At 42.2% G+C, this 27,502-nt stretch overlaps 1 protein-coding gene across 2 annotated transcripts in view; it reads right to left on the bottom strand.

Annotated features, from left to right (window-relative positions):
* Window positions 1–27,502, bottom strand: part of RABGAP1L (RAB GTPase activating protein 1 like) — a 595,387-nt gene that overhangs the window by 479,932 nt on the left and 87,953 nt on the right. For both annotated transcript variants that reach the window (XM_073593438.1, XM_073593437.1), the window contains exons 5-6: window positions 25,590–25,764; window positions 14,660–14,817 (exon numbers count right to left, since the gene is read on the bottom strand). In XM_073593438.1, coding sequence (XP_073449539.1) covers window positions 14,660–14,817; window positions 25,590–25,764 — 333 coding nt within the window. The remainder of the gene's footprint in view (window positions 1–14,659; window positions 14,818–25,589; window positions 25,765–27,502) is intronic.

Genomic DNA, 27,502 nt, shown 5'->3' with positions numbered 1-27,502 from the left:
GCTTTTCCAGCTCAGTTTCAGAAGCAGAAAAGTAACCAGTAATGACAAAGTATAACAACAAAGTCAGACATTACAGTCATTACACAGCACTCTTCAGGAAACACAGTGAATAAAATAAGAAGAGACATTTATACATTGAATTATTCAATACATCGAGCTGGAATTTAAAGCAATCTCCGTTTACAGCTCCTTCCATTACACAGACTAAAAGGAGAAGTACAGCCAAAGCTTGGCTGTACTTCTATGGATCATAGGAGTGCAGTTTGTTTTTCGGTTTTTCCTGTGACCTGTTTTCAGCAGAGAGCAAGCTACAGTCCGCTGTTGGCTGACGTCACAGAGCCGGTCCAGGCTGGGGAAAGATTGCAACCATATGGTCGGGATCCGCCCAGATCCTTGGACCGGCACCAGGCTTTCTCTCTTTTTTTTTTAGAAATTTAGAACCCCCAAACATTATAGATTTTTTTTTCAGACACCCTAGAGCAAAGGTGTCCAAACTTTCTTCCAAGAGGGCCAGATTTGATAAAGTGAACATGCGTGAGGGCCGACCATTTTGCCTGACATTCTTTGAACCATTAAAATTAAATGCAAATTAACTAATACACTGGCCAACAAGCATTCTCTTGCCTTTGTGGCTGTGTGTGGTGAAGAGTCTAAGGATGAGCTCAGGTGTGTTATTTAGATATACCGTATTTATTGGCGTATAACCTGCACCTTCACTTTAAGAGGGAAGTTTCAGGAAATAACTTAAGTTTTAAATAAAGAACTGTGAAGCAAAATAAGGGTCAGTGCCCATCAATGCAGCCTAATCAGTGCCCATCTACAGCCTCACCATTGCCATGAATGCAGCCTCTGAATGCAGCCTCACCATTGCCATCAGTCCAGCCTGATCAATGCCCATCTGCAGCCTCCAAGGGGACAGGATGAGCGCCAACAGATTACATACAGCAGAATCTCCTGTTTACTCGGCAGCCTCTTTAATACAAAGTCCCGCATCCTATGATAGACAAAACAGTCATCCAATGCCAGCCCAGGAGACGGAACTTCCTATTACAGAGGCCATCGAGTAAACAGGAGATTCTCCTGTATGTAATCTGACGGCACTCGTCCTGCCCCCTCCCTGTCCCCTCCGAGGCTGCCAGAACGATAAATACGGTATATATCTTTTGTGGCCCTCCAACGAATCCCCGAGCACCGGGGTAAGGGTTAAAGTTAAGGGTTAATTATTTATTTATTGTTACTTAGCCCCCTTTCACACTTATATGACTGGTCTCAAGATTTTGGACTGCAAAGTCGCATGACAAGTCATTCTCCATGATTTTGAATGACTACCATTCATATTGGCACGACTAAGTCGTGCCGACTTCAAAGTAGTTCCTGCACTACTTTTTTTCTGAAGTCGGATCAAAGTCGGATTCAGTATTAACTGATCCATGCGACTTGTGCATAAAGGGGAACTCAATGCCAATTTGTTTTTTTTTAAAAAAGGCATGGGTTCCCCCTTTCATGAGCATACCGGGCACTTCAGTCTGGTATGGAATTTAAGGAGAAACCCACGCCGAAAAAAACGGTGTGGGATCCCCCCAAAATCCATACCATACCTTTATCCGAGCACCAGCCTGGCCGGTCAGGAAAGGGGGTGGGGGCGAGCGCCCCCCCCCCCCCCTCCTGAGCCGTACCAGGCCGCATGCCCTCAACATGAGGGGGGGTGGGTGCTTTGGGGCAGGGGGGGGCCTGCGCTCCCCCACCCCACAGCACCTTGTCCCCATGTTGATGAGGATAAGGGTCCCTTCCTGACAACCCTGGCCGTTGGTTGTCGGGGTCTGCGGGGGGGGGGCTTATCGGAATCTGGGAGCCCCCTTTAATAAGGGGGCCCCCAGATCCCGGCCCCCCCACCCTATGTAAATGGGTATGGGGTACATCGTAAAAATGTGTCAAAAATAAAACACACTACAAAGGTTTTTAAAGTAATTTATTAGACAGCTCCGGGGGTCTCTTCCGACTTCTCCGCGCTCTCCGGCCTCTTCTCCCGGGCTCCTCCGCTATCTTCTGCCAGCTCTTTTACTAGCGATGGCTCGGTCTTCTCCGTCGTCTCCTTCCCTCTTCTCTTCTTCCGATGTTGACACGACGCTCTCTCCCGGTGTAATGCCGTGTGCGCGGTGCGCAACGACTTATATAGGCATGGTGCGTGGTCACCGGGTGATGTCATCTGGTGACACCGCCCCCTTATGACGTCACAGTCCCAGCATGCCCCGGGCATTGACGTGATAAGAAGGCGTTGTCACCGGATGACATCACCCTGTGACCTCGCCCCATGCCTATATAAGTCGTTGCGCACCGCGCACACGGCATTACACCGGGAGAGAGCGTCGTGTCAACATCGGAAGAAGAGAAGAGGGGAGAAGAGGGAAGAAGACGACGGAGAAGACCGGCCAACGCTAGTAAAAGAGCTGGCAGAAGATAGAGGAGGATCTGAGGGCTCCCTTATTAAAAAGGGACCCACCCCCCATGTTGAGGGCATGTGGCCTGGTACGGCTCAGGAGGGGGAGGGACGCTCGCTCGTCCACACCCCCTTTCCTATCCGGCCGGGCTGGTGCTCGGATAAGGGTATGGTATGGATTTTTGGGGGGGAACCCACACTGTTTTTTTTTTGGCGTGGTTTCCCTTAAAATCCATACCAGACCGATGGGCCCGGTATGCTCATGAAGGGGGAACGCATGCCGTTTTTTTTTTTTTAATTGGAGTGGAGTTCCCACAAATTATTGGGGGATCAAAGTCGTGTCCCTGCTCATTGAAGTCGTGGGCAAAGTCGGATCCACAGTCGAATGGCTGTCTTGTCAAAATCGCGAAGGCGAATCGCGGTACAATCGCGCGACTTTGAAGTCGCACAAGTGTGAAAGGGGCCTTAGTATTAATTTATTGAATTTATTTTTTTATTTATCATTTTTATTTATTTGTGTATTAATTTTACATTTATTTGTTTATTATTATTCGTATAATAATAATAATAATAATAATTATTATTATTAACCCTAACCCCTAATCCTAAACTGAACTCAACCCCCTTACCCTAACGAAAAAAACATTATAATAAATGATTAATAATAAAAGAAGAAATAAAAGCGAATGGAAAAAAATCTGTAATACCTAGCAACAAATGATGCAACAGATAACAGTTTTCTCTATTGGCTAATAAAAAAAAACGCCAAAGCCCAAAAATGCTGCATACAAACGCGCAAAAATTGCACATAAAAACGTGCAAAAAATGCCAGAAAAGCAATAAAAGACGCTACGCTCAGGTGTGAATGCAGCCTTACAAGGAATGTAAACATCCCTTGAAATAGAAAAAAGCATGACAGGATCTCTTTAAATGTGAGATCTGGGATCAAAAAGACCTCACATCACACATTTACACTTAAATCCAATAAATAAAAGAAAAAAATATCCCTTTAAGGCCATCGCTTCCATCATCTAACGTCATTGAGTCGAGTCGCGACACAGTGCCTCAGAGGGGAAAGGATCGGATCATCTCCGCCACTGACTGCTCCGGTAAGCAGCAGAGACAACCGGAACGCAGTGGGAATGGGATCGGGGGGGTGGTGGGCACCTCTCCCGCCGCCGTGGAGACCACTTTTACCTGAAAGCAGACCGCCCACCGTTTAAGAATATACCGGGGTTATGGCAGCTATCGGCTGCCATACCAACGGTATTCAACGTAAAGTACCAACATATAACGATGACGAGCAGTCCGGAAGTGGTTAAAGAAGAGCTGAAAAAGGCAAGAAGAGGGTAAAGTACTAGTCACCAGTGTTGCCTGTAGGCTCCCTGCAGCTAATCTTTCCCCATTACTGACTTACCATGCTTTGTTCAGCACTGTGTTTCTACACAGTGTTGGGCTCCTTGATAGAGGCAGAAATTTGATTTCTCATATCAGCGCCTCCAGCAAGGAGAACAGGCTGGCCAGGGGGTTGAACGCAAGAAATAGAATCGATTCCCCAATCCACGCATTCGATGTGGATGGGTGAAACCCTCCTCTTGGAGGTATTGTATTCGGCCAGCGGAGAGACATCCCTGCTGTCAGAATACACTCATCAGCATCATCGGCTATAGCCAGTGGCACTGATCGTGCACATTTTTTTTTCCAACGGGCTGGTTGTACAAAAATCGATCATGAGATTAACTTTTGTACAACCAGCCTGCTCACAGATGGATCGAAATCCTGACTGTCCCTGCTAAACTGGCCAGAATTTCTATTCATCTATGGCTGGCTAAGGCAGTATAGTAGCGACATCACCAAATCTCACTTCAAATCTCCTGACATTAGCAGTCAGAGACTGCAGTGCCTTAGATCTCACACTGCAGATATACCGTTATCAGGCTGTAGGCACAGGTGTGCCTAGGCACCCTTGCAAACCAGGAAGTGCACTGCTATTTAAGATATGATTTTTCACGGTACTGTTTTAGGCACAAAAAAAAGCAGACCTAAACCTTAAATGGATGGCATTACATTTGATAAAGCACTGTGTAGTATAGACAATTGCCATTATCTGACGTAAAATATATAGTTACATAGTAGGTGAGGTTGAAAAAAGACACACGTCCATCAAGTCCAACCTATGTGTGTGATTATGTGTCAGTATTACCACTTTCATTTTTTTTTGTGTGTGTGTTTTGAGTTTTTGCATCTTGATACTTCTAAATTCCTGCAACATTTTTTAGCAAATTCCTGTCTACATGCACTTTCTTCAACCATTGGCTACACATTACTTCAGTAGGCTTTCTGATGATGACAATGGTGGTTCATGCCTGAATAATTTTGGGTTGTTGGTATTGCTGCTTGTAGCCTATACCACAGGATGACAACGCAGGAGCACAAACGGAAGACAGTTGTTACCCTATAACAGGAAGTGCTTGAAAAACAAACTTCATGGCAGAATCACCAAGTAGTGGGTACAATTCACTAAGCGATATGTTACCGCATCCGAGTATGTGGTAAAATAACGCACAACGTTCCGAAAAAAAAACACAAAAACGTGTAGTTCACAAAAACTCTCCTTAAAAACAAGCATGCGTTATCTTTCCTAAGTATGCCTTAAAGCGGTTGTAAAGGTAATTTTTTTTTTTTTAAAAAATAACAAACATATCATACTTACCTTCACTGTGCAGCTCGTTCTGCACAGAGTGGCCCCGAACCTAGTCTTCTGGGGTCCCTCGGCGGCTGTTTCAGCTCCTCCCCGCAAGCATTCACCACCTTAATGCGAGCTCTCTCGCATGGTGGTGAGTGCTTGCGGGCGCGCTCCCGTGATACAGCCGGCGGCTATAGCCGCTCGCTGTATCACTCGGCCCCGCCCCCCGGCGCGCCGCGTCATCGGATGTGATTGACAGCAGCGCGAGCCAATGGCTGCGCTGCTTTCAATCCATCCACTGCAGCCAATCAGCGACCAGGCTGAGCTGCAGCGAAGATGACAAGAACGTGCAGCGAAGATTCGAGGCGTCAGGTAAGTAAAACGGGGGGGCTGGGGGCGGCGGTACTGTCAAAAGTTTTTTCACCTTAATGCATAGAATGTATTAAGGTGAAAAAATTTTTACCTTTACAACCCCTTTAAATAAATACCACATGAAATGTGGGGTAACTTATCGCAAGCATGGAAAGTCCAACTATCTCTCCAGGTAACATCTGGTATGATGCTTTTCCAAAGAAGGCAGCCAGCAACTTAGTCATGGCTGGTATGGCATGGCTTATCTGTGTTGGGAGCTCAAGGTACCCTATGAGTTTGGTATAGAGCACTATAAGACGTGGCTTAGATAACCTGAACTTCTGCAGGGGAATTGATACAGCAGTGTGCGCTCCCTAAAGGTTCTTTCCTTTAAAAGGACCACTTGAGATCTTCTCCTCCTCTTGTGCATTGCTTTAAATTCCAGAAGACTAGATTCAAAGGGCTCCATCCTCATTGCTATGCCGTCTGCCAGCCTCCAGAAACAACTCCTCACTAAAATATAGCCAACACCTGCTCCAGCTTACACTTTCCCACCTATTTTGACCACTGCCATAGTTATCGCAAGCTTCCACCAGTACTTTATAACCGCATGCATTTATTTATTTCCTTCTGTGAATTGACTTTAATGCCTTGTTATACGGTATTTAACAAGCATTTTTGGTTTTGCTGCATAAAAGCAATAGTGAATTTACATTTTCATTATCGAATGGGTTAAAAGGCTTGTAACCCTGAAAAAAAAAAATAAATAAAAGGATCCCGGTCCCTTCTAGCAGATTAAACAGCACTGTGCTTGTGCTGTGTAATCTGCCCCTTTCTAAACTGTAAAAAAACATGCCTGATCCTGCCACTTCCTGTGTCCCAGTGAAAAATTCAGTCCATGAATAAAGAAAAAAAACAAACATCCATACATGTGAAATAACGGTGACAAATTGTAAAAAATTGTGAAAGATCCTCCAAAGAATGTGCATCCAACTCCACACCCAATTGAGTAAGAAGCCTGCTTACCAGCTATCCGTGACTACTAAAATGCAGTCTCACCCAGTACAGGGAAATCGGTCTCCTCAAGACCCTTAAAGATATCTGGAACCACAGCTAGGACGATGCCACTCAGAAAACATAAAAGAAAGTGCTTCCATAGTGCAGTACATTTTAAAATCCAATTTAATATAAAAAGTGGGTTGCACTTATAAGATATGACGTATCAGAGGCAGTAGAGCAATGTGTCTCATCAATGAAGTCTGCAGCGTCTCCTCAAGTTTTCGTTTGCTTCCTGTTCTGTTTGCCCATCAAAATCTTGAGAAAAACGGGATGACGTCACCATCACAGGCTCCACCCTAGGCATTTCGTCACTTTCAGACGTCGTCTGGGGATTGGCCAGGTGAATGTGTCCTCACGCATGTGGTTTATATAGCCTGACATCTTAACTACTGGACACCAGGCTAGTATAATAATAATAAAGCCGACATTTTAACTGCTGGTCACCAATGTAAACAAGGAAATAAAGAAGCCAGGAAATATATAAAAGAGACCTCGCCATCTAGTGGCAGAAAAGTATAATGGAGCTATATGGAGCGCTACAATGGAACACTTGAACAAGATCAATCCATGACACTATTATAGATCTTCTTGTTTTCGCATCAGGCCATAACTATTTTTGGTTTGGGGGCGAGTTTTTCCTTCAAACTTGTGTCTTAGCGATGGGCACAAATTTTGCGCCCAGCCTGGCTAACATGTTTATGGCCCATTGGGAAATATAGGTGATTGATAACGATCCCCCCAAAGAGTTACGCTTATGCAGAAGGTACATCGATGATGTCATTCTCCTTTGGGATGGGGATTTGTCTTAGTTTGAGGCGTTTTTCTCTAGACTTAATCAGAATGAAAGAGGCATTTCCTTACAGAATGAGGCCAGTCACTCCGAGATTCATTTTCTTGAACAATATCATGGTCAAACATGGGCGTTTGACTACCATACTTCAAAGACACCGACCGTAATGCCTATATCCCCCTATCCAGTTGCCATCATGCTTCATGGCTTAATGCTGTCCCGAAAGGCCAATTTCAACACATTAGGCGTAATCGCACAGAAATTTCTGATTACCAACAGCAGACACAAGTGCTTAAAATTAGGTTTTTAGATGTGGGTTATCTCGAGAATGAGATTGATGATACCATTATGAAAGTGGAAAATATGGATAGGGATCACATGCTTAATAGAACAAGAGATGGTAACTGTGCACCAAACAATAAATTTGGATGGTCCATGATTATTGGATACTCTAATCAACATTTCTCTGTTAAAAAAATTCTTAATAGGCATTGGGGTATACTTAAAAATGATAAAATACTTGGTCCTGTCATTCCAGACCGCCCCTTAGTGATGTACAGAGGAGCACCTTTTTTAAGTCACAGTATTGCCCCCAATGTAGTAGACCCTCCTAAAACCATTTCATTTTTCCACTCCATGAAAGGTTATTTCCCATGTAGAAAGTACAGTATATGTCAGATAAATTAGTTTAGGCGACGTAAATATGAGACCTTTCAATCTACCCAGACTAATAGGTTGTACAATATAGAATCCTTTATTACTTGCTCTACAGAATATGTTGTGTATTTAATTCAACGTCCATGTTCCAAACAATATATTGGACGTACAAAAAGGTCATTGCATGTACACCTATGATAACATGTGGGGAATATTAAACGTGGTTTCAGAAAGCACAATCCATCTAGACACTACGCTAAATATCATTATAAAAACATTAAAGGGACTCTCTTTCTGGCCTTTGATAAAATCCGTCCCCATTGGAGAGGTACAAATATGGTCAGATCAATCTCCAGGTTAGAAACCAGATGGATCGACTGGGACATTAAAGTGGATGTAAACCCAATGTCATCCTTTCTAAACTACTGCCATAGGGGTTATCTATAAGGATATACATGCCTCCTGCATGTATCTTTACCTGTCAAATGTCTCCCCTCTGTCTGTTATGAGATCCGAAAAACTGCAGATTCTGTGGGTGGGTCTGTTGTCTGGAGCTCGGTGGGTGGAGTCGTGATGCCAGTAGACTCCCCGCCCACCTCTACACTCCCCTTGTCAATATGCTTTTTCTCCTGTGTATTTCTAACACTGAACTTCTGCTGAACTTCTGCTATGATCTCTAACATCCAGTGAAAAGACAGGAAAGTAACCACATGACTTCAGCATGCCAAATCATGCTGAGGTGTGGAACAGCCAATCCTTGCAGAGCTGCTCAAGAAAGGAGTGGGGGAGGGAATTAAAAAATAATGCCTGTGTCTTAGGCTAGTGCACGAGATATGTAAATCACCTGTCACTCACAGCAAGGGGGAGGATTTGACAAAGTTGTTTCTCAGTTTGTCAAGATTTATCTCACTGAACAATAAAAGAGGATTGCTCAGAGATGGATTAACTCTGTGTGGCAAGACTGGGCTCAAATGATAGGAAATCTTATACTCTACAGTATGATACTAAAAAAAAAAAAAAAAAAAAAAAATATGTCGGGTTTACATCCACTTTAATTGTTTTATTAATAATGCTTAACGATTCATCTTTTGTTTTCCTTATTTTAAAGAAGTGTCTCAATTAATTTATATATTTTATTACTTTTAGAATATTTTTAATTGGTTAATATCAATTTTAATATTGTATTTTACTTATGTATTCTACTGTCTCTTTTTATATCGAGTACACTGTGCCACCACGGCTTCCTGCTCTTTTTTATTCTGATTTTTTGCCATTTTAGTGAACGTTCATTCATTTCTTTTCTAGCTCCATTATACTTTTCCGCCACTAGATGGCAAGGTCTCTTATATATTTCCTGGCTTCCTTTTTTCCTGGCTTACATTGGTGGCCAGCAGTTAAATTGTCGGCTTTATTATTATTATACTAGCCTGGCGTCCAGTATTTAAGATGGCGCTGTCGGGCTATATAAAACCACATGCGTGATGACACATTCACCTGGCCAATCCCCAGACGACGTCCGATAGTGACAAAATGCCTAGGGTGGAGCCTGCGAATGTGACGTCATCACGTTTTTCTCAAGATTTTGATGGGCAAAGGGAACAAGAAGCGAACGGAAGCCTGAAGAGACGCTGCAGACTTCATTGATGAGACACATTGCTGTATTGCCTCTGATACGTCATATATTTTGTAAGTGCAACCCACTTATTATATTAAATTGGATTTTAAAAATGTACTGCACTATGGAAGCACTTTCTTTTATATTTTCTGAGTGGCATTTTCCTAGCTGTGGTTCCAGATATCTTTAAGGTTCTTGGGAAGACCGATTTCCCTGTGCTGGGTGAGACTGCTTTTTAGTAGTCACGGATAGCTGGTAAGCAGGCTACTTACTCACTTGGGGGCGGAGTTGGATGCACATTCTTTGGAGGATCTGTCACAATTTTTTACGATTTGTCAACGTTATTGCACATGGATGGATGGATGGATGTTTTTTCTTTATTCATGGACTGAATTTTTCACTGGGATGATGCCTTAGTTTTCCCTTTTACATATTTTTTCACTTGCAAATTTGAAAAACTTGTCATGTTGTTATTTTATTAGCACTGCACTCACCTTATATATACATTTACTTGAAGCTCTTGTATTAGACTATTTACCGCTGGCAGCTTGTCACATTCACTATATTTCATATATAGTATACATTTTTGCTTTTCTAGCGCAGCTTTAGCCCACCTGGGCTTTCCTTTTTTCACTTCCTGTGTCCCCCTCTCTGTGCTAACCACGATAATCATGGCTGCTAAGCTCTGACTACCGTGGTCAGTTTTCATCCCTTCATCATCCGCAGCCCTTCTTTGTCCCCCTCATCCCCTCCCCTCCCTGCCTGTCAGCTCAGTGCCCATGTCTCTGGCTCCGCCCCCCCCTCTCCTGCCACGATTAGTAGAAATAAAAGATTACACATTGTCACTGCCAGCCCCTCTATTATAACTAGTCATAACACACAGGGTTAGTGTTTTAAGAAAACAAAGCTTCTAAATACCATTTTTAGAGCGATCTTCAGGCAGGTCAAGTGACTCTCTACCAGTCTCCTATTCAGATCCAGGGCTACAGCAGGAGGGGCTGAGCTGCCACGTGACCTCCCCGGCTGACATCAGAGGGAGATCTCAGCCCATCCTGCAGTAGCCCTGGATCGGAGCAGGAGACCGGCCAGGAGTCACATGACCAGCCTGAAGATAGCTCTAGAAAGGTATTTACAAGCTTCGTTTTCACAAAACACTAACCCTGTGTGTTATGACTAGTTATAATAGAGGGGCTGGCAGTGACATACATGAATGTTGTAACAACCACTTTAAGTGGTCACATGACTGTCATAATGCATGCGATAACCTTTAGTGAATTGTGCTCATTGTTCTACTTAAACCTGCAGGTTTTATAAGACTGAAAGCAACTTCTGAAATTACTGTTGCATGTTAAAGCTTATATGAGGTTTTAGTTATCGGTTATACAGTACATCTACTTTAATCATTTTAGATGTTCTCTTTAAAATAGGAAATATTTACTTTTTGCGTACAGTTCCACCGCAATCTCTTAGAGCCCTTGCACACTGGGGCGGGGGGCGGCGTCGGCGGTAAAACGCCGCTATTATTAGCGGCGTTTTACCGTCGGTATGCGGCCGCTAGCGGGGCGGTTTTACCCCCCGCTAGCGGCCGAGAAAGGGTTAAATACCACCGCAAAGCGCCTCTACAGAGGTGCTTTGCCGGCGGTATAGCCGCGCCGTCCCATTGATTTCAATGGGCAGGAGCGGTAAAGGAGCGGTATACACACTGCTCCTTCACCGCTCCGAAGATGCTGCTAGCAGGACTTTTTTACCGTCCTGCCAGCGCATCGCTCCAGTGTGCAAGGGCTCTTACATTGGGCTAGTAAACGTCAAGGACAGGATTTATCACCTGAGGCTTATGAAAGACATTTGGTGTCACCAGAAGATACCCATGGCTGGTACTATTATAAGCCAGAACATTTTGACAAATCTAAAAAGGTACACTTTTTAAAGAACTCACTATAGGGGAACTGCTCACCCTTTCATGATCCCATAAAAAATAAAATACTATAAATATTAGAAATATTTATATGTTTTGCTTGAGTGGGCGACTTTCTTTTCTTTTTCTTTTTTATTTGCCCACCATGTCTGAAGTTGGGTTCTGTGTAAAGAAGTATACTGGCTAGCTGTCTGCATAAGCACCTAATCAGTGCCTCATAAAGATCCAACCAATTTCCCTTTCATAGAAGCAGGGGGCTGGCTAGGCCAGGGGAAGGACTCTCTAGAAAAGTAAGATTTTTGTACTGGTTATATTACTGCCTACAGGAGGTTTGGATACTTGCAAACAGAAAAATTTAAAGCCAGCCCCCGTATAACCCCCTCCTCTAACCAGCATGTCTCAGTGTTATAAAAAGCAGTACCAAGGGCAAAAGCAAAAAACAGAGGTGTGGGACGTGTATGTGTCTCTCAGTGAATCCCAAGATAAAAGATTTTACGATAAACACACAATCTTTATCATTCATTGAGGGACATAGGAATCCATATACAGTCAGGACATCAAAAAGCAGTCAAACTGAGGAGTGGGCAACAGTCAATGACAGGCCCTCATGAAAGGACTAAAAGCCACCTGCCAACCAAAACCATCAGAAGGACCAATGCCCAAAACTGAACCAGATGAGAAGCCACCTGCAAAACAAGGGAAGCTGCCAATGACCAAGGGAAATCAAGAAATTGGGGAGTGACTATACCTGAAGGAACATTAAGCGTGAACCAGCAAGAGGCTGTGAACCAATAACCCACCAAAACAGGTGGAACAACATACCTACTTGAAAAGGGAGAATATACTCACAACATGATGTTGTCAAAAAAAAAAGCATCATAACGGAACTCAAGTGTTGCAAAGTAACCCCTGAAAATGGTGATGGACTCAAGGGTATGTTTCCACAAGTCAGTCTGACTAAAGGGGTAGGGTGCATAAGAGGCACACCCACAGGTTAGGTTAAAGATGAAAATAACAAAAAAAGACACTGCCCCAATGTATAACTAGCTTTTAAAGTAATGTGCACCTTTGCAGGGCTTTGCACAGAGCTAAAAAACAAAATTAGGGATTGGTGCTTAAGCGTTTGCACAGTTTGGCTAATCCACCACTGTGAACATAATCAGGAAGGGGCACGGATCCAGTCATATCAGTAGACTTAGACTTTCTTACTGCCCAATAAGTTGGAGGGAAAGGGAGAGGGAGGGAAAGGGAGAGGGAGGAAAGAGGGAGAGAGAGAGGAGGGAAAGAGGGAGAGAGAGAGGGAGGGAAAGAGGGAGAGAGAGAGAGAGAGAGAGAGAGAGAGAGAGGAGAGAGAGAGAGAGAGAGAGAGAGAGAGAGAGGGAGAGAGAGGGAGAGAGAGGGAGAGAGAGGGAGAGAGGGAGGGAGAGAGGGAGAGAGGGAGAGGAGAGGGAGAGGGAGAGGGAGAGGGAGAGGGAGAGAGAGAGGGAGAGAGAGAGGGAGAGGGAGAGGGAGAGAGAGAGAGAGAGAGAGAGAGAGAGAGAGAGGAGAGAGAGGGAGAGAGAGGGAGAGAGAGGAGAGGGAGAGAGGGAGGGAGAGAGGGAGAGAGGGAGAGAGGGAGGGAGAGAGGGAGAGAGGGAGAGAGGGAGAGAGAGAGAGAGAGAGAGAGAGAGAGAGAGAGAGAGAGAGAGAGAGAGAGAGAGAGAAAGAGGGAGAGAGAGAGAGAGAGATACTGACTTTTCTTTAAAGCCTAAGTTTGAACGTCAGCACATAACTTACGTCAAGGTTCTATTCACACCAGATGCGGTGGGACTGCGTTGGGCAGCTATTCCAGTGCAGTCCCACCATATGGCAAGGCAAAATGCCTGGTCTCTTTCTTATCCAAAGACAAAAGTTTATTGAGGTAGAAAAAAAAAAACATACATCTCAAGACAATGCAGCCAACAGAATTAACAGCCAGTTAAGCATAAACACGAATCTGCAATAACAGCTCCATAACCAGAATAGGTTACAAAGTAAAACCATCTCAAACATATGCTTCTTCCTATCTTTTCTTTTCCACAACGTTAGAACATATAATCAAGCTAATCCAGTCAATTACTTTTTAATAGAATACATTTCTCAGCCAGCATTAATGCCAAGTAGCCTGTCTATGACCAGATCCGCCAGGGCGAGCCCAGGCACATCCAGCCACGGACCCCATAGTTTTTCAAATTTTTGTGTGCAACCCCCTTGCTGATAAATCACCTTCTCCATCCGGAGCGTATTACCCACAGTAGCAATCCATGACTGTAGGGGGATTTTCTGATTTCCAATGTGTCATTATTAACTTACGAGCTAAAAATAGGGTTCGGACAATTGCAACTCTAGTACACTCTTCCATTCAAATTCCTTCAGCAGATTGAGCAAGCAGGATTTAGAGATCTGAAATATCCTGTTAAGAGTGTCCACAACTCCCTGCTAAAATGAATGTAGTTTTGGGAAGTTCCACAGTAGATGGATCAGGTCACCAGGATCTCATTTACATCTAGTGCAGGTCGTTATAGACAATAGCCCCATAGTGTGCAGTCTGTGTGCCTGGTCTCCTTAACAGCCCGGGTTCACACCACAAGGTTGTGGTGGTGTGTGGGGCGGTGTGCGGTATGTTTTTTTCAACGCAGTGCAGTGTAAGGCAATCCACACCAAGCGAACACCAACACCAGCATCGATAACGATTCTAGTATCGGTTGCAAACCAAATAACCTTAGTATTGACATGTTCCGTGTGCTGATTTCTTTGTTGGTTTAGGAAAAATGAGTTTGACTATACCCATCCTTTCCTGGCAGATCTACCATTCATAGAAGCCTTACTACAGCTTCTATGAATGGATGAATAACACAGAATCTAAGAATGGAGAGGGCAGAGGCTGGGAAAGGAAAGACGAAAAAATGTCTCCTAGGCCAAGAAGAATCAGCACAAGGGACACATCCCTACTAAAATGGAAGTTAGGTCCCTTGTGCTGATTGTTCTATTTCAACAGTTACAGCTTTTGGGGCAAACTTTACCACCAGGGTTACTATATATATATGCAGTTGTTTGCGTGGAGTTCAGCTTTAAATGATATTCAGCTTATACGTTAACATGAAGGCGTTATTATTGAAGCAGAACATTACCTGAAATTGCCTTTGCCATCATCTTCCTTCACCTCTAGAGACACCATGAAGGTGAACACATCACTGTCTGGGGTGGGGAGGGTGGAATCCTTTACGTCTGATGTCTGTTTACATGACCGCTTGAAAGCTGTGTAAAAGCTGTATAATATTCTGCTCACCTAGAGACCAGAAAAGAACACAATTTACAATCCAGAAAAATTAAAGTGGTAAGCAAACTCTTGTGGGAAAAAAAAAAAATAAATTGTTTCCATCTGCAAGGCAAATTCATAATGTGCTATTTACATGCTGGTAGGTTAATTGGATCCTGTCTAAATTGTCCCTAGTATGTATGAATGTGAGTTAGGGACCTTAGATTGTAAGCTCCTTGAGGGTCGGGACTGATGTGAATGTACAATGTCTATGTAAAGCGCTGCGTAAAATTGGCGGCGCTATATAAGTACCTGAAATAGATAAATAAATTTAAATTAAGAAATGTAAAAAAAAAAAAAAAAAGTGTTCTTAGAATTTTTAAACATTTTACATACTGTCACCAGTGCAGTACAAAGTCATCATATAACTGGTGTGGCGGTGATCAGAGATACTGACAGGTGAAAGAATGTAAACAAAAAAAAAACAAAAGAAGAGTTTATAATTTGGGAGGACGTCATACAATGTCCTCCCAGAATAACAGGGCTCCTGCTCGGCCATCATGATACAATAGGCCAGGAGGGAAGCCGTTAAAAACCTTAACTACTACTATCTGAATTGCAGTCACATGATACAATCTGAATATATAATCTCCTTTAAATCTATTGGTTGACTAGCTGGTGTGAAATAGAAGAAAAAAAAAAAAAAAAGAGCTTAGGCTGCGGGGGGGGGGGGGGGGGGGGGGGGGGAGTGCAGGGGATCAGGCAAGACTGCTTCTTCTGGAACTCTAGCTATAAATGTGCATTAACTCTTGCAGTGCAGGGGCAGCACCACTGCAAGGGAGGATTTTTGTTTTCCCCAGAGAGAAAACCTATTGCTTTGTAAATCAAGGGTAAATCACAGATTTCCTTTTAACCACTTCAGCCCCGAAAGATTTACCCCCTTCCTGACCAGTCCTTTTTTGCGATACGGCACTGCGTCGCTTTAACTGACAATTGCGCGGTCGTGCGACGTTGTACCCTAACAAAATTGACATCCTTTTTTTCCCACAAATAGAGCTTTCTTTTGGTGGTATTTAATCACCTCTGGGGTTTTTATTTTTTGCGCTATAAACAAAAAAAGAGCGAACATTTAAAAAAAAAAAAAAAAAAGCAATATTTTTTACTTTTTGCTATAATAAAAATACCCCAAAAATATATAAAAAACTAATTTCTTCCTCAGTTTAGGCAGATATGTATTCTTCTACATATTTTTGGTTAAAAAAAAACATATATATATCACAATAAGCGTATATTGATTGGTTTGCGCAAAAGTTATCGTGTCTACAAAATAGGGGATAGATTTATGGCATTTTTATTTTTTTTTTTTTTTATTAGTATAGGGCTGAAACAACTAATCGATTATGAAATTAATCGATTACTATTTTCATAATCGATTAATAGGCCAGTAACATAATGGGGTTAAGAAAAACTAAAATGAGCCCTTTATAGTACAAAAAGAGCAAATAATCACTACAGTAAATATTACTTTCACAGTTCTACAGTAAAAAAAACCGAACCCCTTACAGTAGTGATTATCTGCTTTTATTTGTACTATAAGAGCCCTTGCACACTGGGGCGGTTTGCAGGCGCTATTGCGCTAATAATAGCGCCTGCAAACCGCCTTGAAAGTGCCGCTGCTTTCATTCCAGTGTGAAAGCCCCGAGGGCTTGCACACTGGAGCGATGCGCTGGCAGGACGGTAAAAAAAGTCCTGCCAGCAGCATCTTCGGAGCGGTGAAGGAGCGGTGTGTATTCCGCTCCTTTACCGCTCCTGCCCATTGAAATCAATGGGACGGCGCGGCTATACCGTCGGCGAAGCGCCTCTGCAGAGGCGCTTTGCGGTGGTATTTAACCCTTTCTCGGCCGCTAGAGGGGGGTAAAACCGCCCCGCTAGCGGCCGCATACCGACGGTAAAACGCCGCTAATAATAGCGGCGTTTTACCGCCGACGCCGCCCCCGCCCCAGTGTGCAAGGGCTCTTTAAAGGGCTAATTTTAGGGGTTTTTTTAAACCCATTATGTTACTAAACGTCTTAGACCTGGTTGCACTACAGTTCATTTACATGGTTTACTATGGGACACGTTCACATATATGCTTTTTTTCAGCCGCTGCGTATTTGGAAAGGGTCAGGGACTTTTTTTTAACGCAAAACAGTGCTTTTTTGGTTCAATTTACTTCAATGGAGAAGCTGCAGAAACGCATGTAATGCGTTTTTGCAGAAATTTGTGTTTTTTAATCTGCCCAACAACAAGTTGGCCAAAAAAAATGCAAAAACGCAAATTGCAGCAAAATCACGTGTGCAAAAATCAAAATGCACAGCAAGAAGCACTGCAGAAATAGATCAAAAGCAAACTGCATAGGTGTGTACCGAGCCTTATGCTGGCCACACGGATCAATTTTCACACGAGAATATTCAGACGAAAAATCTTTGTACATTCACTGAATGAAAGAATGTTTGAAATTTTCACTTGTTTTTAACATTCTGATTTTAAAATGAAGGAAAACCACATACACCGTCTGAAAATTCCTTTGACCAAGAAGTTTTCTATTATTTCCAAATTGTCACTGTGGTTGAAAATGAACGTCGATTTGACCCCACTAACGATTAGAAAATCGAACGAATGTTCTTAAAATGCCATTTTTTTTTTTTTTTTGAAGGAAGACATTGTTTGTTTTTTAAATAAAAAAAATGTGATCTCTGAGTCTGATGATATTTACCAGATTCGCCCTTTAATAGTATATATCCTCCAATAGCATATACAGTATATCTCTCCTCTAATAGTATATCTCTTCTGTCTGTTATTCTCAGAGTGGATTAGATATTTTGCTCCCTAACCAAATAGTTATTTATATTTACCACTGCCTAGAGATATTTAAAGGATAAATTGCCTTTTTTTAAACTTTACATATTAACTAAATTATACACCACACTTTTTTTTCTTTTAAGCTTATTAACCGATTAATCGAAACAATAATCAGCTAACTAATCGATTATGAAAATAATCGTTAGTTGCAGCCCTATATTAGTAATGGCAGCGATCTGTGATTTTTATTATGACTGTGACATTGCGGCGGACAGATCGGACACTTTTGACACTATTTTGGGACCATTGGCATTTATACAACGATCGGTGCTATAAAAATGCACTGATTACTGTGTAAATGTCACTGGCAGGGAAGAGGTTAAACACTATGGGGCGATCAAGGGGTTAAGTGCGTTCCCTGGGCGTGTTCTAACTGTAGGGGGGATGGGCTCACTAGAACATAATCACTGGGAGCAGTAGAACCCTGGTATGTTGCTAGGCAGAACAGGGAAATGCCTTGTTTACACAGGCATCTCCCCGTTTTGCCTTTCCATGTCACGATCGCGGGCCACCAGCGGACATAGTTTGCGGGACCCGCGGACATGCTCCTGCTAGCCGCCAATGACGCAGCAACGTACGGGTACGTTGTTTTGCACACCCATGCCACTTTTTCAAAGTATATCTGCGTGAGCCGGTCGTTAAGTAGTTAAGTGGAACTAAACTGTGACTGAGCACCACAAACCTAAAATGCCATTTAGTTAATTTTAAATTAAGTGACAAAACGCGTTAGGCCATGGCTACACGACAACTGTATGCTGAGAGGCTGGGAAGGTGATCTGATGCCTAGCGAGTAAAGGAGCGGTGAGATCGCAGCACAGTGCCTCCTGGCTTTTCTTGTACCATGTAACATGAAGGCTTGTCTTACTTGCATCTTCTGATGTATGTGTAATATATATATATTATATATATATATATATATATATATATATATATATATATATATATATATATATATATATATATCTTTTAATAAATCTACTATCCTAAGTGATTTTACACGATCGGAGGCTTTGTCTCTACTTTCATTCCAATATGTGGAGTTTAAAGTCAAGCATCTGAACGGAGTGTGGCGTCTTACAGCAGCTCTTCAATTTAATTTCTGAGTACATTTGACAAACACAAGAATGAATGACACGAGAGTGAATGGCAACAGCATCTGGTGAGCTTGTTCCCTAAGGAAGCTGAACTCCCACTTATCACTGTGGTGGAGGCATTGGTGTTATTTTATCAGTTTTTTGCACTTTTCAAGAGGACTGTCATTTATATTTCGTGTGGAATTGCAAGATATTTTCACATTTTTTTTCTCATGGACATTTATTTATGATTATATTTAGTTGGACACATTTATAAATGTTAACTATTTTTCTTTGCGCGCTACTGTGAAAAAGTTATATATGTGCTTCCTCATTTATTTATTTTTTCACTTGTTGGTTTTTAATTTTCAAAGCAAACTCCCCCAACTACCCATGTCTCAATGCTTTATTTTGTTGAAAAATAACTTACCCCCTAGCATCGCGAATGCGCAGTGCCACTTTTTCGTTGTGTGACGACAAACCTGAGCCACACTTCCACTTTAGCAAAAAAGGGGGCGGAGTAGGGCAGAGTAAAGGCGGGGCTGTGCTGAGATGGTCATTCAGATTACAATAGCAAAGCACGGGAGGCGGAGCTACAGCATCTTAGACACGCATGCGGCTCCCCTGCCTCCATGCCTGTGAATGTACACAGTCTCCCCGCAGGCATGTAGTCCCAAGGGAGAGGGCGAGCACGCTGACTAACCCCCAACCAGAACGGCTCGGATGATGGGGGGCAAGCTTCTAGAGGAGGAACAGGAATTTGAAAATTCACACACAGAAAAAAAAGCATTTACAAAGGAAAACTAAGGGAAAAGTAAGTGAACCAACAGTACACTACCTTAAAGGAACATATTTAGAAAATAAAAAACGAACATTTAGTATCACTTTAACTCTGTGTCCCATGATGTAAGAAAAAGAAAAAATTTATTTTTTCAAGTTTGATCAGTAATATTTTGAACACAAGTACCATTAATGTGGGGAAAACATACATTTTATTCTGCTGCTTGTTCTATTTACTACAACATTAAAACAACATTTTTGGTACAAAGCATGTTAAATTTACAAAAGAAATAAAATGTATTTATTTATTTTTTTTAGATTTTATTTTTCTCATAATGCATCAGGAATTTAAAGTTCTTACTGATTTAAGATAAAATAGATATACCATAAACCATATATTTTTAACAGTAAATCCTGTATGTGCGTTATAATATTTTTTTCCAGCAAATAATTTAAAATAGAAACGTGGAACAGGAGATGAAATTGTTATGAAGGTCGAAATGAATGGTTAAGTAGTAAAATAAGGGCGTGTCCCGGTTACTTAAGAGTTAATTCCCTGTGCACACAATAAACATTTTTCTGTCAGCTGCAGCTCTCTCACTTACCACAGGAGATAAGACAGCTGTGTGTTACTTTTGTTTTGGTTGAAAATGTTACACTGATTTCTCATGAGAAAGACTTACGACTGTCTCCCAGTCATAAGATCTTCTACAGACACCAGGACTTACAGGACTGCGCACAGGAGAGCAGGGGAGATAAGAAACTGCAGGACATACAGGAGACGCCTTGTGTACAAAGGAGGTGTTTTCATGGACATGTGTAAGACGCCACAGGTAGGCAACTGGGTAGACTGTGATTCCTGTACTGACTCCGCCTCCTGAAGCTCCTCCTCTTAGCACCTTTGTAGTTCAGATGGTAGGCACGGTAAACTGTGTGACACAGCAGTGCCTACTCACAGGGCATTGTCACTATTTTCAAGGGGTTTGCCCTAGAAACATGTAGGCTATGCCCCCCTGGATAGATGTGATACAGTTTTGGGACTAGATTGTTATACATGCGTGTGTTTGTGTACTTTTCTGAGAACATTTGTATCTGCTTTTAATATTAAAAAGGATCACAGCATGGTTCGCTCCCGGGTTTCGGCACCAAAAAAAAAGGATCACAGCATAATGCACTAGGCCAGTGCACCTTCTTTGGTTTCATTTTAGTATTGATTTTCCCCAATCTGAAGTGGGCAGCAAGGTGAGGTTCTGTGGTCTCCAGTGGAAATTGCACACATCTTCCACTTCTGATTGGACAAAAATGAAGGAACGTCAGCTCTGGGCCCACAGGTTGGATTCTGTGGTGTAGGGTCACCTTCATTTGCAGCACCAATATCTATGTTTTTATATTATAGCAGAGATTTTGGTGTAAAGTACTCTCTAAGCAATGATACTCAAAAATACTATAGACCAGCTTTAGCTCTCAGTTACCATACAGTGTAAAAAAAAAATAAAAAAAAAAAAAAAAAAAGAGAACACTTTTCTTTCACATCTCCTTTTTGTTCAAATATTCAAGAAGAAAACCACAGATATGGTACTTTTACTTAAATTTCATGACAGTTTTGTGCAACCACCTCTCAGACAGACTAGTATTACAGAACTACCTGCTGGAAACTGCAATACAAAATAATCCTAACGATTGGAGTAAAACAGTTTATAACAGAATCATTTTTTAAGCAGGGGGTTGGGAGACTATTGAATGAAGCTGTTCCTTTGCCTTGAATAGGAAAATCGCAGATTTCTTTCAACTGTAACTTCACCCAAACACTTTACCAAATATTTTGTTGCACATGGGCGTGTAATGCCGCGTACACACGAGCGGACTTTGAGGGACTAGGTCCGGCGGACCGGACTCTGTCGGACAATCCGTGGTATAGCCGCGCTGTCCCATTGATTTTAATGGGCAGGAGCGGTTTAGGAGCGGTGAATACACCGCTCCAAAGAAGCGGTTGGCAGGACTTTTTTTACCGTCCTGCCAGCGCACCGCTTCAGTGTGAAAGCCCTCGGGCTTTCACACTGAACAAACAGCGGAGGCTGTTTAGGGGCGATTTGCAGGCGGTATTTTTAGCGCAATACCGCCTGCAAACCGCCCCAGTGTGAAAGGGGCCTAATTGTCAGAAAAATTTTTGTGCGACACATAAAAGCCTTATATGTACTTAAAAGTTTTTGAGGCGGACAGATTAGTCAGTTATAGCCAGGTTAACCAACACATCTGAGACTGCTAAATTTAGCCTGTGTATCTAAGCATTAAAGCGATAGTAAACCGCCAGCATTTTTTTTTTTTTAAAACCTGCAAGGCAAAGTTAATATGTGCTAATATGCATCGCATAATGGCACATTATGTGAAACTTACACTAACATGAAGCCCTCCAGCGGCAGAGACTGTAGAAGGAGGTAGCACTGCATTTAGTACACTGCTTTTGCCTAATTGATTTAAACATTTATGGGCTCATTCAAGAGGAGAGTGCAAGAAAGCAAAGTTTTAAGAAGAAAACACAGTTTGGGGCAAGTTCAGCCAATTCTGATTGGTTGGTAAAGATTACTGCATTTTGCACCTTTAGCTTTACTAAATAAACCTATAAGATTTTGTAATTCTAGAGAATAAGTTTGAATCCCAACCACAACACTACCTGCCTGGAGTTTGCATGTTCTCCCTGTGCCTGCGTGTGTTTCCTCCGGGTACTCCGGTTTCCTCCCACATTCCAAAGACATGCTGCTAGGTTAATTGGGTCCTGTCTAAATTGTCCCTAGTATGTATGAATGTGAGTTAGGGACCTTAGATTGTAAGCTCCTTGAGGGTAGGGACTGATGTGAATGTACAATGTATATGTAAAGCATATAATAAATAAAATAAAAAAAATAAATACATTTTTTATTTTAAAATAAATAAAATAAAAATAAGATCTGGTTTAGACCTGACAGAAATTAGAACTGAAAGAAATGTTTTAGTGCTCAGCAATTTCTTCAAAATATGACTGCAAGTAGACTTGCTGCTAAAATATATTAGAATTTCTTAATATAAGCAGCAGATAGGTCACTTGGTCTAGGTGGTTAACCAAGTTTTTATCCATTTAGTATCAAGAGGATTTCCTCTTGCGTGACTTCCTCATTCAAGCAAATCGCACAAGGCTTGCATTAATATTCTTAGCTAATTTTGTTTAGGAAATGTCAAATTCATTAAATCTGATCACTAGGATGTCCGCCAAAAAGTTACTGTAAATATGGAAGTGTAGTGAATATTGGCAGGATTTGAAATATAAACATATAGTCCACTGAGGGACACAGGAATTCTTAAACCTTTGCGTTATAGCACTGCCTACAGGAGGACTTACAAGGCATTAGAACATGCACTGCTCCTACCAGAGGATCCTTGGAACTGCATACAAATCTCTCAAGTTTGTTGTTGAACCAGGAGGTCTAATTCTGGCATCCCTTTCAAGGGACACAGGTTCTGACAGACCTCCGGTTCCAGAAACCACTCTTCTGGGTCCAGATGCTGTCAACTGTGGACATCTGCCTGCGCACTGCCTACACTGGGAATGAGTAAAAACTTGAGACTGATTAGTTTGAATTTTTTCCAGAGGAAAGGAACACTCTGGCACAGAGCAGCCCCAGAAACCCCAAACGATTATTCGAAACCAGCGGCAGTTTCTGAGGGTTCAGTATCCATCATAACCTCTGCAATGTCTGAACAGTCAAAGACACATTGCCCTCCAGAGCCCTAGCCATTTTTTACCCTCAATAGGAGGGCATCCAAATATCCCAAAATGAGAATACCCTGAGAACACAACAGGGCCAATAATTGAGCCAGTACCTTGATGAACATTCGAGGTGCAGAATACTGACCAAATGGAAAGGGCATGAAGTAGTAGTGCAGGATCCAACAGCAAATTGCAGGAAGCATTAGCAAGCCAAAAAGTTTGGCACACATTTCCAAACCTTCCTGCAGCAGGGGCTTGGGCTATGACCCCTTCGTCCAGAAATCCAGAGAGTGCCCAATTGAAACTGAAAAGTCACTGAGGAGATGCAGGGAGGTTTGAGGTAAGAAACCGAGGGCAGGGAACAAAGCCCCCCTTGGGGAGGGCCTTATGATAAGCTGAAGTGAAAGAAAGTTCATGGCAGGAATAGATGGAGATGATTTAGCAGTTTGCTTTTTCCTTTAGGCTTTCAGCAGCAACCTTGACAATAGCACCCAAAGTGAGTGCATAGAGACATTGTTTCTGAAGGCCATGCAGATAAATTGCTTCTTACAAGAAAGTTGCACAGTCCAGTACTTTAGCCAAAAGGCCCTATGCATATGTACGGACAAGAAATAAGCTGGAAGTCTTCTAACAGGCCATTACAGCTTAAGTTTAGCCGCACAGGCATCAGTTTCATGCAATTATTGGTAGCAGCAGTTAGGGTCGTTTTAAGGAATTTGGACCAAAATAGACCTGGTTTGGCTTAGAAAAATTACAGCCAAAATCAGATCTTAAATGGGACCTTCCAATAACAACATGGTTCTGGAATGGCAGTCCTTAACTGGTATGGCAGTCACCCTTAGCTGCCTTGTTAAAGGCCAAGTTCAACCCACAAAATAGCCTATGTAGTCCAGTAAACATAGATAATAATAAAAAATGTCAAAAAAAATTAAAAAACTGTAGCTCCGTAAAATGTTTAATAACTTTATTGTCATACCTATAAGCCATTTCCCCCCCCCCCCAGAAACCTAACTGACAAGTTCACAGTTGGTAATCCCTATGTCCTGTCTTGTTGCTCGGGCAGAGTCTCTGTGGTCAATGGCTCAGAAGCTGCTAAGGCCGCAGATAAATCAGATATATAATTTTCTGAGAAGGTGCGATATTGCACTTGCAGCCTCTGATCAGAATTGGAAAACAGGGTCCTTTAGGTTATAAACACCTGCATGAACGTATTAGAAACTTCAGCTGGGAGGGAAGGCCTTCCATTTTTTTTTATTGTTTAACAACATTCAATCCTCCTGCAAAACTGGAAGGTTTAAGACTTCCTGTGTTCCTCAATGGACAAGAAAAAAAATTGTTTTAACACAAACCCGTGCTCTGTCCACTCAACACAAAGTAACAGCAGAAAATAGTATACTCATGTTTACTTCATTACCCCATTCAGTATTGGGAGCTGAAGGAAATACCCCACACTTCTGAGTATGTAGAAGTACTCAAGTAATGCTCTATAGTACGCTCCTCCCCTAGCAGCTACATAAACGGTTATGTAGAGAGCTGAAGGGAGGAGCAGAGGAGCTGGGCCAGCACAAAGAGTAATTGGACACTCCCAGAATAGAGGAAGGCTATGACATGCAAAGAAGAAGGGGACTGTGCTAGAGAATTGACTAGTCAGTTTTTCCTACAAGTGCAAAGGCACATTGCATGTGAACAGAAAATAATTAATGGAAAGAAAAAACAATGCAAGCATGCATTTAAAATACCTGATTTCTATGTGCGCTTATCTGCAATTTTTTAAGTTGGTGTTCGGGTCTTTTTAAACTACTGCTAGTCTAGCCTTAAACCAGCCATAGACTGTACGATTTTCTTTCCTGCGACCACAGGTGAGAGTGTTGTTGGGAAGTCCAACCCACAGAGCTATTGTGTTCAGCCGGCAGGGGGGTGCAGGGAGCCTTCTCTGCCAGGAGAACACACAGTGGCAATAATTGTATGAAAAATCTGACAAACTGGTTGTTCCCAAGTAGATCAAATCGATCAACTTGGGTGCAGCTAGTACCTGCCGGCTTTACTGAATTTAGCCAGTTCAGAGCCATCGTTGACCTCAGCAGCGTTTGTATATGCTTTTCAATCAGGCTCACCATTTTGAAAATTAATTGCTAAAATATAGAATTTAGATTTCATATTTTTATATTATAATTGGATTTTATATCGGCAGAAACAAAAATGAATATCAACAAAATTATTTAAACCAAATGACATGTTAACATGCACTCCATTTTAAATAATCTTTTCAATAAGATGTGTAAACATCAGGGAACTGAAGCACTCACCGCCTCTTTGATCTCACAGCTAAACACATGGATGTGAAAGTCATCGGTATCCAGTTCTCTTGATGTGAATGCGAAGCAGTCACACTCGGATGTCCCATCTCTCCCTCGCACACAGAACAAAACTTTGTAGATTGGGAATGAGGCGATTTCTGAATTTGTGGATTGGTCCATTATTCTGAAAAAAAACACTTAAAATTAAATTAAAAATCCCTAAACTGTGCTAAGCTTGAGTATTGGGTTCCCCATCACACCTCTATCCCTTTAGTCCATATAATCACAGATCATGGATACATGCCTCAAGCACCACCATACAGAATACTGGCCATGTGTAAACACCACTGAACCCCTACCAAAACAGTACTGAGGTGACGCCTGCAGCTGTAGAATTACCCTGGCATAACCCCTTCAAATCGAGAACATATATTTGCGCAAGGTCGGCGTGAAGGGGGCTAAGGCTGGTCATATGCACACATAGATTTTTTTTTTTCCATTCAGCTTGCGAGCTGGACATAAAAAAATAAAATAAAATCTAAAAAAGGTTTCCCTCATCCAAGCTATACAGCGCAAATGGACGGATCTCCTGCTGTTCTATTGTATACTGACAGCCACCAGCAGTGGCTGTCAGTATGTATATGTATATGTATATGTATATGTATATGTATATGTATATGTATCAGCGCTGGTCCTGGTAAAAAAAAAAAAAATTGATTTGGTGAAAATTTGAATCGATTCAAGACTCAAATCGATTTTTTCCCCAGCCCTAATATATATATTTATTGCCTCACAAACTGGAATTAACATGGATTGTTTGAGGATTTGCATCATTTAATTTACAGAACATGCCCACAACTTTGAAGATATATTTTTTTTTTATTGTGAAGCAAACAACAAATAAGGCAAAATAACAGAAAAAGGTCAATGTGCATAACTATTCACCCCCCTAAAGTCAATACTTTGTAGAGCCACCTTTTGCACCTATCACAGCTCCAAGTCGCTTTGGATAAGTCTCTATGAGCTTGCCACATCTTATCACTTGGATTTTTGCCCATTCCTCCTGGCAAAACTGCTTCAGCTCCTTCAAGTTGGATGGTTTGTGCTTGTGAACAGCAATCTTTAAGTCCGACCACAGATTTTCTATTGGATTGAGGGGGGCTTCGACTAGGGAATTCCAACACATTTACATGTTTCCCCTTAAACCACTTAAGTGTTGCTTTAGCAGTGTGTTTGGGGTCATTGTCCTGCTGGAAGTTGAACCTCTGTCCTAGCCTCAAATCACACACAGAGTGTACAGGTTTTGCTCAAGAATATCCCTGTATTTAGCACCATCCATCTTTCCCTTAACCTTGACCAGTTTCCCAGTCCCGACCGCTGAAAAACATCCCCAGGGCATGATGCTGCCACCACCATGTTTCACTGTGGGGATGGTGATCTTTGGGTGATGTGATGTGTTGGGTTTGCGCCAGACAAGGAGTTTTCTTTGATGGCCAAAAAGTTCAATTTTAGTCTCATCAGACCACAGCACCTTACTCCATACATTTTGGGAGTCTACCATGTGCCTTTTCGCAAGCTCAAAACGTGCCATTTTGTTTTTTGCTGAAAGTAATGGCTTTCTCCTGGCCACTCTGCCATAAAGCCCAACTCTATGGAGCGTATGTCGTCCTATGTACAGATACTCCAGTCTCTGCTGTGGACCTCTGCAGCTCCTCCAGGGTTACCTTAGGTCTCTCTGCTGCCTCTCTGATTAATGCCCTCCTTGCCCGGTCTGTGAGTTTTGGTGTGAGGCCATCTCTTGGCAGGTTTGCTGTTGTGCCATGTTCTTTACATTTGGTTATGATAGATTTGATGGTGCTCCTAGGGAACATCAAAGATTTGGATATTTTTTTTATAACCTAACCCTGACTTGTACAACTCAA

This window comes from Aquarana catesbeiana, linkage group LG07 (genome assembly GCF_042186555.1).
Source record: "Aquarana catesbeiana isolate 2022-GZ linkage group LG07, ASM4218655v1, whole genome shotgun sequence".
Lineage (NCBI taxonomy): Eukaryota > Metazoa > Chordata > Amphibia > Anura > Ranidae > Aquarana > Aquarana catesbeiana.
This window is presented reverse-complemented; position numbering and strand designations above follow the sequence as displayed.